Source organism: Dipodomys spectabilis, unplaced genomic scaffold (assembly GCF_019054845.1).
Source record: "Dipodomys spectabilis isolate Male_0828 unplaced genomic scaffold, ASM1905484v1 ptg000073l, whole genome shotgun sequence".
NCBI lineage: Eukaryota > Metazoa > Chordata > Mammalia > Rodentia > Heteromyidae > Dipodomys > Dipodomys spectabilis.
This window is the reverse complement of record NW_024870750.1, coordinates 2,168,336-2,181,617: the sequence shown is the minus strand read 5'-3', so window position 1 is coordinate 2,181,617 and position 13,282 is coordinate 2,168,336. Positions and strand designations below refer to the sequence as shown.

General features: G+C 37.4%; 1 protein-coding gene across 5 annotated transcripts in view; it reads right to left on the bottom strand.

Moving 5' to 3' along the window:
- Positions 1 to 13,282, bottom strand: part of Tmem260 (transmembrane protein 260) — a 48,965-nt gene that overhangs the window by 21,057 nt on the left and 14,626 nt on the right. For all 5 annotated transcript variants that reach the window (XM_042682544.1, XM_042682545.1, XM_042682547.1 and 2 more), the window contains exons 4-7: positions 7,973 to 8,150; positions 6,603 to 6,716; positions 2,369 to 2,548; positions 358 to 398 (exon numbers count right to left, since the gene is read on the bottom strand). In XM_042682544.1, the coding sequence (XP_042538478.1) occupies positions 358 to 398; positions 2,369 to 2,548; positions 6,603 to 6,716; positions 7,973 to 8,150 (513 nt within the window). The remainder of the gene's footprint in view (positions 1 to 357; positions 399 to 2,368; positions 2,549 to 6,602; positions 6,717 to 7,972; positions 8,151 to 13,282) is intronic.

Below are 13,282 nucleotides of genomic sequence, written 5' to 3'. Positions count from 1 at the left end.
CACAGCTTTTCCTGCCTGGACTGGCTTTGAACCATGATCCTCAGCTCTCAGCCTCCTGAGTAGCTAAGATTACAGGCATGAGCCACCGGTGCCTGGCTACACTTCCCTTTTTATTTGTGCGCTCTCTCTCTCTCTCTCCCCTCCCCCCTCATACTCCTATCTTTCTTCTCTTGTATGCCCTGCTCATTTTTCTAACTATTTTATGTGCAGGATCTAGAAACAATATTAACTATGGAGATGAAAACTACTTCTGGGACATACTTCTTTGCAGAGAGGGACTCAGAAAAATCCCTACAAATCATCAAAGAGAGCTCAGAGAAAATTCACTTAAAATAACTCCCAATATTTCATACTTACAATAATATTGTAGAAATACTGGATCCTATTTCAGATTTGGCCTAAACATAAAAGAGAAAAGTTTATTTGCACAAGCATTAATTTGAAGCTTTGCTGGATTATTATATTTTCATGTTCTTGATTTAAAAGATACAAGTTTTAAATATAACTGTGACATCTCTCTTTATATAAAGTCTTCAGAGCCTTTGGAGTTTTAAAAATCAGTGAAATCTTGGACATCCTTTAGGAAGAATTTTAGAAATAATTGGCTAAGTCAATCAAACTATGCCAGGAGAAATAATTAACACAATAATGAATTATTAGGCTTTTTTCTTACATTTATTATAGACTGTTCTTTTTAGGAGGTGGATTAGAGTTATTATGATGTGATAGCCCATAATTTTATAATGATAGATTTTTTAAATCTAAAAGGGTCCTACTTCAAGCTGTATTTCTATGTATTAACCAATATAAGAAAACTAGAGACATATTCTATGCCCAAATATTCTATGCTCAATCAAATATTCCATACCCAAATGATGATCATTTTATTAATGTTTTATTATGAAATATCTTGTAGATATTATTTATATACAATATACATTTAAAGGATGAGTTGTTTTGTTAATCTGTAACTCACCATTCACTTAAAACAACCTTCATAGGCTCATGCCTATAATCCTAGCTACTCAGGAGGCTGAGATCTGAGGATCACAGTTCAAAGCCAGCCCAGGCAGGAAAGTCCTGGAGACTCATCTCCAATAAATTACTCAGAAAAAGCCAGAAGTGGTTCTGTGGCTCAAGTAGCAGAGTGCTAGCACAGAGAGGCTCAGGGACAAAGCCAGGCCCTGAGTCCAAGTCCCAGGACTGGCAAAGAAGAAAAAGAAAAAATAAAAAGAACCTCACAAAACCATTGTAAGCCTCTGCTTCTTTATGCCTCAAAGATAACTACCTTGAACTTGGGGTTCATTATTCCCCCACTTTTCAGAAATATATAGCTTTACTGTTCTTGCATGTATCCTGCTGCTTCGTTCTGTAAGGTTTAGAATTCTACAAAAATGGTTACATATTATCAACTCTTCTGAGATTTACCTTAACCAAAACACAAAGTACGGGGAGGGGGGGGGGGGGGGGGGGGTGGAGGGAACCCAACAACAGTCTACATAAAAAACAAATATCTCTGCCTTTCCCTTTCTTTTTGCGGTTTAGTCTAAATCTCATTTAGTTTCTCTTAAGATATAGGGAAAGCAAGATATTAGGGAAAGCAAGGTTTTTCAGTTTTTACAGATAGATCTTCAATTGTAAAGCTAAACACGTGCTGGTGGCTCATGCTTGTCACCCTGGCTAGTCAAGAGGTGGAGATCTGAGGATTGCAGTTCAAAGCTAGCCCAGGCAGGAAAGTCTGAAAGTGGAGCTGTCACTCAAGTGGTACAGCGCTAGTCATGAGCAAAAGAGCTCAGGGATAGCATCCAGACTTTGAGTTCAAGCCTCAAGACAAAAATAGATAAATAAATAAACTAAATAGTAACACACTGTCCATCAAAAGAAAATGTTTTTTAAAAAAGAAGAAAGAAAATGCTAAGTCAGGCAGGGTGTTGCACATTTGTCATTCTAGCGCTCAGGAGGCTTAGGCAGGAAGATCAGGAGTCTGAGGCCAATGTAAGCTATACAGTAAGACTGGCTTAAAAAGCTCAAGGTTGTGTTTTGTTTATCCAAGTAGGTTTATTCTTAGGTCAAGTGTCCACATACGTACCAAAGCTAACAAGACAGACAAGGTTCAATTACAGATTGTAGACTCCTTTTAATGCCTGATACCCTCAAGAGTCTATCTAAGGTATATATTCATGACGTTGGAGCTAGTGATTCTGAATTTTTTGAGACATATGCCAGGGGCCACCTTCAAGAGACAAGTTATACAAATAACTAAAGTGAAAAGCTGATCTAAACACTGACTGCTTCTTCAATCAAGCTTCCTGAAGAACCCTGAGGATTTTGCTTCTTCACTCCTTAGAAGTGCTTTATGTAAGTTTACCAGGCTGAATGTTCCATATTCTTCCCTGAGAAAATGTGTCAGAAATCCTCGCAGTGTCGTCTGGTCCCCCCAGGTCCAGCGGGCATGATTGATGTAGGATGAGATAGGGAGGTACACGTAAGGTAGCAAACCAGCAGAGAAGGACAGAGTCAATGTCAGCAAACAGCTCGGAGACAGTTCCTGCATCAGAGCACATTGTGTGGCAGAACGATGTTTATTTTAGTCATCATCCTAGAACTTCAAGAATACATCCAGGGAAGCACCAAATGTGTTTGCTCAGAGCTGATCTCTCAATTTATATTAAGGCACTACGGAATACTATGTTAAACCTTCTGATTACTGTGGATTACCAGAAAATTGCATTCGCCTGAACTACTTTCCCTGGCAGGTAAAATCTGAGTGAAGCAAATAAAGACTCGTGAGTATCATGTTTATTGCATCTTTTGTATTTAAAACCATGTCATGACATACAGCATTGCACAGCTGAGATAACCCACTTGGAAGTGATTAGGTGTTTTCTGGCTGATTTTGAGAACACTCTAATTCTGTCCTAAAACTAATTCATTTCATTAGGAGTAGGTTTCAACTCTACACTTTACTACAATTATACATGGCCATATAAATCTTTCTACAAGGGCTGTGGACATTTCATAAAAATATCTCGTGCAAATAAAGCTAGCTTTAAAAAAATAATCTCCAGGCTCACTGAATTTCCCCTTTGAACTTACACTACGATGGAATACTAATGGAAATTTGTTTTATATAACAGTGTTATCTTCATATGCCTTATTTGGGGGAATATATTTCTTACCTGGACATTTCTTTTCTTTCTTTGTTTTTATTTTATTAAGTAGTTACACAAAGGAATTTCAGTCCCACAAGTCAGGTGAACAATGCATTATGGCCAGTGTTACCCCTTCCATGATTTCCCTTCATCTTGCCCAATCCCTTCCTTATCTTCAAGTTACTCTCATATGTACATTTATAAAATAAAGGACAATATTGCAAAGGCTTATAACGATTAAGCCCCAAAAGAATGTGTATTCTAGTATACTACACAGAATCAAATACTAGTTGCTTAAATAACTGGGAAAGGGAATCTCTTACACACATAATTGGAAATTACAATTTTTCCTTTAAAAGAAACCAAATTTACCTGTGAAAATGAATATAAGAACCAAGGCTTACATTCCCCAGAAGTAGAGGCAGCAGTTGACTTACATTAGCATTTTCAAATAAGCACTCTTAATTGAAAATAAAGTATTTTCATTATAGTACTGATCTCATTTGAGATCAGTAATGAGATGTATAAAAACTTTGGCATGAAAAGAATATGGAAGTATCAGATTTAACAACAGGCTGTTGCTATTCTTTCTTTTATTTGGTCCGGTCATGGGGCCTGAACTCTGGGCCTGGGCGCTGTCCCTCAGCTCTTCAGCTCAAGGCTAGCACTCTACCACTTGAGCCACAGCACCACTTCTGGCTTTTTTCTTTTTTGCTTATGTGGTGCTGAGGAATTGAACCCAGGGCCTCATGCATGCAAGGCAAGCGCTCTACCACTGAGCCACCTTCCCAGCCCCCTGTTGCTATTCTTAAAAGTGGTTTGTGATCTTAAGGAAAGTAAATGTCTTTTCCTAGTACAAAGGTAAATTTGGAACGGCAAGATGTGGTTGCTGTAGAATGTTCCTTTTGGATGAGAAATAATGATGACAACATGAGGGATCTCCTAGTCTGGGTAGGGCTTTCTTAGTGCAAACTGCCAACTGGATCCCGTAGGGAGTTGTTTTAAAACAGATGTCTGAGTGTCACCTCAGATGAAAACTAAACCAGACTGTTTTAGTGGTGATATCAAAGTTAAGCATAAATACATATTCTTGCCTATGTATGTACATAGAAACAGATGATATCTACATTACTATATATGTATATACTTAGGTGAACATACACATACACACTTTTTTTTTAAGCTTCTCTAATGGGTTTGAAACAACTGATTCAGGACTCCTCCTGGCCCTTCATTGATGGACCTCATTCTCTAGCCGCTGCTATTTAAATAATAGGAATGAAAGAGGTACATTGAAGAGTCATGGTTCCCAAAATTCTACCATTTGTCCGAAGCCCACAGGGAAATTAGGCAACTAGCTTTAGTCCAGGCTCTTAAATTGTCAGCTGTGAGTTACATCATACAAAGTGTGTGGGGCTTCCTTCAATAACTAACACAGAATACTTCTTTTTATGTCCTTCCTAGAGAATATGCCTCTCTGATGTGTACTCAGATCAAGCTGTGCTGCCCACTGATTCAACAGAAAAATCCTTGCTGAGGATTTCCTCTTCTCGCTCTTCCTCCTTCTTTTCTGCCCCCTCCCCTCCTTTCACTGGTCTCAAACTCAACAATCCTCCCATACGCTGAGATTACAGACATGCTCTGCCCTATCCCAGTTATATGTCTTCGTTTCTTGCTTTTTTTTGGTCCGGTCGTGGGGCCTGAACTCTGGGCCTGGGCGCTGTCCCTCAGCTCTTCAGCTCAAGGCTAGCGCTCTACCACTTGAGCCACAGCGCAACTTCCGGCTTTTTGCTTTTTGCTTATGTGGTGCTGAGGAATCGAACCCAGGGCCTCAGGCATGCAAGGCAAGTGCTCTTCCACTGAGCCACCTTCCCAGCCCCTGTCTTCATTTCTTATCAAGGGCCTATGATATAAAAGATCATATGAAGAACTTTCAGTACACTCTATAAAATCTCTACTAAAGCCCGGTGCCAGAGGCTCACGCCTGTAACCCTAGCTACTCAGGAGGCTGAGATCTGAGGACCAAGGTTCAAAGCCAGCCTGGGCAGGAACATTTTCAAGACTCTTTTCTCCAATTAACCACCAGAAAACCATAAGTGGTGCTGTGGCTCAAGTGGTAGAGCACTAGTCTTGAGCTGAAGAGCTGAGGGACAGTGCCCAGGCCCAGATTTTAAGCCCCACGACCGACAAAAAAAAAAAAAAAAACTCTACTAAGAACAGCCTGGTGATAGGCTACTTAATGTTCGCTAGGTAAGGATTTATATGATTGACATTACAGAATTCATTTCCAAAAAATAGTTGCTCTTTCCTGTCAATTAATGTTTCTCTTTTATTTATTTTTGAATCAAAGAATAAGAATTGTTCAAATCTCCACATTACCATTTTTTGCTTTGTTGTCACCATAAGAAAAATAAGATACTTTAAGAGTACAAAAAATACAAGTATCCAAAGCTTTGGTATCACTATTTCCTTATTTCTATATTATGTTTTATGTGTTTTCTACTATAATTCTGATTATAGCTAGGTACAATTAGCAAACAGTAAAATGACAAATAAATATAGCTAAGTTTGTTCACAAATAAACAATAAAAAAGTAAAATGATCTCCTACTATCTTTTTTTTATTGATAAGTTTTTTTAATTGTGAAAATACCATACAGAGGGGTTATAATTACATGAGCAAGGAAATGAGTACATTTCTTATCAAGCATTGTTGCCTTCTCCTTTGTTCTCCTTACCATCCCTGCCCTCCCATCTCTTCCTCCCCCTCCCACTATCTTTGTAAATTGACTATTTACCCTCTAGGAAGAAGCTCAGAATAAAAGGAATTTATCCTTACAAGAGTTCATGTCTAACTCAACTTTCTTTTGCCTACCAAAATCTCCCAAATGCCTTACAAAGTCAATTTGCCTATCTTGCTTTTTAATTGTCATTTTAATTAACATTTTTTACTTATAGAGACAATAGGAAAAACAATATTTTTTAATTCTAGGAAAACAGATTCCAAGTTAACAGAAAAGTTATTTACCAGACTTTCATGAGTTCACACTGGCAACAATATTGTCTGTTGAGAGTGAATCTCTAACATGTGGATCAAGTACATGGTGCCAAGCAAACAACACAGTGAATGAAGTATTACTGGTATACCACTCTGGGTCTCAGGACATGTAACAAAACTTATAAAGGACATATATTGTTGCACAGAATCTTTTTTTATCTATTTCATTGAGATGTGGCCCAGAATCACAAAGAAAATTATGAAATAGAGCAGATGTCACAATAATCAATATTGCATAATTTTGTAAATCCTCCTTTTGTTGTCAATACTGTTAGAACCGTAGACTATTTACACTTTACATGAAACTCATTTGTGTTCTGATGACACAAATGTTAAGTTGAAACTAAATGAAATATTATAAACTTTAATTTTTTACAAAAATCAAATACCTACCTTTTCCTTTAGAAGTTGAGAGAGGATCCAAGGTATTATACACAAAACATACAGCAGTATTGTGTGTTGGTTACATAAACTAAGGCCACAACAGAAAGCACCAATTTTTGCTATCTGAAAATAAATCACAGAAAAAACTGAATTAAAACTTCACCTAAAATTCTAAATAAGCATAAAGATGAAACAGCCACACACTTGTATGATAGATGGTGTTAAAATAAATAAACCTGTAAGATACAAGTAATTGTACGTTAATAATCATTAGTATTTATCACCATTAGTGTGTGTGTGTGTGTGTGTGTGTGTGTGTGTGTGTGTGTGTGCGCGCGGGCACTCACACAAGCATGGGCATGCTGGTACTAGGAATTAAACTGAAAAACCTTAGTGCTGTCCCTTAACTTTTTTCACTCAAGTTACCACCTAAGCCACAGCTCTACTTCTAGCTTGGTAGTTAACTGGAGATGAGTCTTACAGACTTTCTTATCTGGGCTGGTTTTGAATCCATGATCCTCAGATCTCAGCCTCCTGAGTAGCTAGGATTACAGACCTGAGACACTGGCACTGGCACAGATCACCATTGTTTTTTGTTAACATTTTCCACTCATCAAAGAATTGCAGCATGAACTTAAATGACTATCTTCAAACTCTTAGAAAGTCCTTTATCAACCAGTTAACTCCTGACAGTGACAGTCTTGTGTAATCTTATCAAGTAAAATCTATAACTAAAGTTGAATAATTCTCTTTATCATATTAAATTAAATATAACATCTTTTATTTAGAAATTGTTTTATTTTCTCCATGGGGTTTTTGCTTTCGTTGAACTGATATTTGTTTGGACTTGGTAAAGTTTCTCTTAATGACAAAAGCACTCTACTACTAAGCCACATTTCCAGCCCTTCAAATTATTTTGATAACACTGTTTGCCTTAGGTTCATTGCAATTTCTTCTTAACGACTTTGTCTTTACATTTGATGCTCTTCTTTTAAAGGCATTTACACTATTTTATAGCTAGAGAGTCAGTCAAGGTAACATAATGATATGCAATTTAAGGCATCTACCTGGGTAACACACACAAACAAGTGATGGTGAATGAACCAACCAGCCTACCTTTCCTTTAGGGCTCCCAGAGGGTTTCATAATGCCCTCATTCTCCAAAACACTTCTATACCTAGGGAAAAGTCTCAAGTTTCATGAGGGTTATCAGGCTTCCATTCACAATAAAAAGACTGGGGACATTCTGCCTGTCAACTCGCCTGGATTGCCTTGACAGTGATCAGAATAAACAGTGTCTACAGCAAGTTCAAAAGAAACACAGTGTCTGTCTAAAAATTAAAACAAAAAGTGATTTCACTTTGATCAAAATAGGTTACCTTTGATCTCTCCTTTGCAGTTGCTGCCTCCTCAAAGTGTACAGTGAGAGCCATAAGCAGCCCCACAAACAGATTGTTTAAGCTGAAAACCTCTGCTGCAATGGACCACTGCCATGTTAGACGAGAAAATGAAAACACCCCCGCAGCAAGGATTCCTCCAGCATACGAGCCAGAAAGCCTGCAAACACAGATAACATGAAATCTTCTTTTGCAACAAAAAGGACCGACTTTATTTTCCTTCTCACACACCATCCCAGCAGAAATTATGACAGTCACCCAGCACTTTCCCAGCACATTATATGGTTAGGTTACCTTTCTACAGATTTTAATTGTGAAGCCCACATGGTAAGCTATCAACAAATGAACAAACCAATGGGCAGAATGAAGTTTAATTCTCAGGTGTAAACTTTAGGATTTAAGCCAGTTCAGAAAATCTGAAGAGATAGTAGCTAGAGATAATAATCCTGGATCGTTTTCTTGCTAGAGTCAAGAAGTAGGAGAGATGGTCTGGTGAAGACCAAAGTATGTTTATATACAACAATTAGTAAAATGCATGTAGCTCATACCTATAACCCTAGCTAAGATCAGGAGGCTAAGATCAGGAGGATTGAGGTTTGAAGCTAGACTGATTTGGAAAGTCCATGAGACATCTCCAATAAACCAGCAAAAAGCTGGAATGGGGATATGGTTCAAGTGGCAGAGTACCAGCTGTGAACAAGCAATCTGAGCCACAACTAGTATCAATGAGTTCAGGCCTAAGTACTGGTATTGTGTGTCCACATGCACACACATGCTCACACACGTTAATAAAATAGTAAAATGCCTCTTTAGGAACATTCATTCTCATGTCTCACAGATAGTTGGATTCACGTACTGCCTACCTTTACTTCCCAGCATAAAGGATGTGTTGATCACAAATTTGAAATTAAAAATGATTCATCCTAGCTACTCTGGAGGCTGAGATCTGAGAATCATGGTACAAAACCAGCCTAGGCAGGAAAGTCCATGAGACTCTTATCTCCAATAAGCTACTCAAAAAAAAACTGGAAGTGGCACTTTGGCTCAAGTGGTAGAGAGCTAGCCTTGAGCAAAAAAGCTCAGGGACAACACCTAGGCCCTGAGTTCAAACCCCAGGATGGGCACACATGCACAAAAAAAAGATTCACATTTTCAACAGGGGATGGGGATATGAATTTCAACTGCATTAAAACTATCAAATGCTCTTAAATTTCTCATTCCAAAATGCCAAGAGCCATGCATTTCAGATCCATCAGAAATCTGGATCTCAATTCAGATTCTCATGTATGACTTTAGGATAGCTGGGATTAGGTTTCCAATAAACTGGATGCTAATCATTAATGAAATTACCAACTTAGTATCTCCAGCAATTAGTCGAGTGCCTCAAAATTCCCTAATTTGACATTCCTAGTACAAGACCGCAGCCTGCTCCTGCTGTGCCTTGGGACACAATGGTCTTCCTACTCCTTTCTAGTCATTCAAATCTTGCTATTTTCTTACATTCATTTCCCAGGTTCCTAACACATTTCTAAGCATGTATAGTATTTACCTATCAACTACTTTGACCTTGTTTTGGAAATGTGAACTGCAACTGAACGTCATTTATACCAGAAGCACACAAAGTAAATTAGTCACTGAGAGAATGAATGAGTCTTCAAGCTCTTCTAACATTTTAAAAGAACTTTCTTAGTTTTACCTATCAATAACGTTTTGGAAAGTTGGCATAAAATACAAGATTCTTTCCTTTGCTTAAAATGTAAATTAATATCCTTAGAAAAGTAGCTGATTCCAGGGTAGGTTAACTCAAGTTACAGAATGAATCTGAAACATCTTGTCAAAACAAAATATTTGCTTAATAAAAAAATCAACAAATGCCTCTTTTTCAAATAAAGAAATTAAGGCACAGAGGCATTTGGTAATATTTCCAAGGTCATGTGGCAGTTAGAATGCATGACAACCTTGAATTCTATTCAAGAGAAATGTTTGAAAGCGACTTTTTTTTTTAAAGGCGTATTTGTCAAAGCTTAACATTCTCAAATAGTTAAAGAGAACTAAGAAGAAAGTCCTGATGTTAATGAAGTCTCAAGGAAAGAAGCCAAAACTCACGCATCTACAGTGAGTTTTAAAACATGTTATTATGCTCAGGAAGACAGCCCAAAGTATTTGAACTGTTGACATTAATTACTGGAATTATGCTAACTGCTTTTTCCGCTATTTCATAAGGTTTTAAAAATTAGAGTAAGGTGAAATTATTGACTCCAGTGATACATTTCTTCAGTCACCTTAGACTTACTTAAGAGTTTGGCATATTAGCATTCCATTAAAGATTAATCCCACATCGGCAAAATCTGAATCCCCATGTCAGGATGGCTTTGCAGTAAATAATCTATGTGCTCTTTCACTTGACTTTCCTGTCAGAGAAATAATCTGAGGCTGTTGAGTAAGTTACAGAAGAGAAGGTAACATGATAAAACAAGAATGGAAATCAAAACTATTCTCAAACTTTTTAGCATCAAAGAACTTGCTATAGAAATGCAGGAGATTCTAGTATAGTTGTTTGTCAACAGCACTGTATGAGGACCTTCATTCACACTCTTGTGGGTGTTGAGTGGCATCTCCTTAGGTTTGGATTTGCATTTCCCTAAAGGCAAATGATGTTCTTTTCTGGGTTTACTGGCCATTTGTATGGTCTCCTTGAAGAAATGTCTACTCAGATCCTTTGCCCAATTTTTAAATTGGATCATTTGTCTTTTTTAAATTGAAATGTGGAGTGCTTCCCAGCTTCCTTTTAATGTTTCTTTTCTGTTAAACACAGCTAGTCAATTGCTTGCAACCAAAACTCCTAAATGAAACATGCATTGTAATTTTGATTACATTTTTAGCGAAACTGTGAGGAAATTCTCAAAGTAAATGCGTGCACTTCTTTAGTGCTGTGGGAAATAGAAGACACCGACTATGCTTGAAGAGCAGAGAAGTTCTGTGCACCTATGCATAGAAAATGAAACATTTTGGAGATCCCATCATTTACTATGTTTCATAAAATGATGTACACAAACTCTACTTGTAAAATGTCTTCAAAATCAATACCATTTCCATAGTCAAACTGGATTTTAATATACTGCCTTAAAAGGCTTGCTTTGTGTTAAGATTCAAAATTAGCCTTTACTATGTAAATTTGAACATATACTAAATTAGTGGATTAAGAAAAATGTAAGTATTTGAAAACATCTGTTGGGGCAAAAATCCACACTCTGGAGATACACATAAGGCTGTGATAAATGCTCAGTTGAAGTTAGGGACTGCAAAGATTGTGTGGTCAGGATTGGGGGTAAATGGCTGTGAAAAGTTCTACAGAATCTCCATCATGCCTAGGGAGACTGGATACAGCCAGCCTTTGAGAGGAGGGACAAGAGGACAAGACAGTTTAAGTAATGAACCATGGGTCCTAAATTGCATAGGAAGGAAGTAAAGCCAGTAGGAAACTGATAGCGGAGATAAAAAGGATGAGATAATAGTTTTCAAAAAAAGCATGGAACACCAATAAGGAAAATGAAAACTAAAGTCAAACTAGGGAGTAAAACAAAAAAAAAAATGGGTTCAGGAAGTTAATATCAAATTGTCAGATGGCGGAAGAGCAAAACTGTGTGTGGCTAAACAAAACTGGTTAAGCAGCTTGTGAGAAAAAAGAATCTAATAAAAGTGATTCTCAAATCTGCAAGATTTTTAAAATTAAGTACTTGTCCTGAAAGTCAAGTGGTGGTTGGTATACAATGCATGAAATGATAAATCTGCAGGCTGAATGCAATGTAGACACATTCATGTGTGGTGCAGTGCCAGGACTCACACGTCTACTAACCAGGAGATGGATTCCTTCCCTCCATGTCAGTTAAGTGTGATTCGTGCTTGCAACTCAGTAATGGTAAGGATAACAGTTTTCTGAAGGCTTTGTAAATCTTCAGTTCCTTCACTGATTGTGTAAAAGGCAGTCTTGGGTTGCTCAAGTCATATTTCCTGAACATTTTTTGAGCACATTTAATTTTACTTTAATAAATTTTATTTAATAATAAGAGATAAATGACTCAAACATAAGCTGATATATCAAGATAATTTCAGGAAGGCCAAGTGTTGGGTCTTGGCCAGGCTCTGTATCAACTTCACATTGTCTCTATTTGCAGACTCTAGACTCCTTCTCACTGTAGCACATCATGAAAATTGTTCTCAGAGGTCCCCGATAGCAATGGACCCCTCTACTGTGTGGGTCATTGCTGATGATCACTCTCCCGGACATATTCTACTGGGTTGATGTCTGGGATCCCACAATCCTCTGATTTTCCTTATGTGGCTCTGGTTCTTCCTTCCATGTTTCCCTTTTCCTTCCTCAAAGCCTTCAATGCCATTATGATAAACAAGTCCTAATATATCCCAAGATGTAATTGTCTTTATTTTTAGGTAACTGCTCTTCTTACTCTTCATAGTCTGGTTGGATTGAGCAACAATTCTGATATCAACCAGCAAGTACAAGCTAGGAAAAACTATTTGTCTCAGCACTGCTTGTTCCTTTAGTTTCTAACACACATTGCTAACCAACTGCTGTATATCTTAATACTTCTCCAACTTTGGATGTCCATAGGACCTTAATGCACAAACATGTTTGACTCACAGAATCCTGCCAGCCTATTAACAAAGGGCCAAAAACTGTCCTTATAGTGATAAGAATTCCAGTAACCTCAGGGAAAACCTACAGTAGTCAGGAGACAGGGAATGTTTAGGCTTCAAAAACTGGTTGCCAAAGGGCCACAATAAAATACTATAAAGAAATATTTCTTTAATTGGCAAAAGGTGAAAGATATTTTGGTATTGGGATAAACTCTGTTTCTTTTAGGAACCATGCCCATTATTGTTTTGTTCCCATAAAAAATGGTGTCTTGGATTCAGTTTAGATTTGTACACTGAACTTCTTTAATGTTCCTATGGATATGTCTTTTATCATTCTGTGTTTTAAGTAAACTTTAGTCTTTGGGAAGTGTATTTACAGAGTTTATTCATAATTTAGTTTATGGTTTAATTTTGATTAAAACATAAATATTGCCAAGGAAATAATTAAGTATAAAGTTTACTTGTTCTGTATTTCTCACACTGATGTATACAGAAAGCACATACATTACCCCAAGTTTTGTAAAAATTCAAGCAAAATACCTATCTGCTGTCTTACTGCGCCAAATACCAATGGACGTCCCTATGACTAAGGTTTTTTGTTATTGTTGTTGTTGTTGTTTTTGTTGTTGTTTTGTT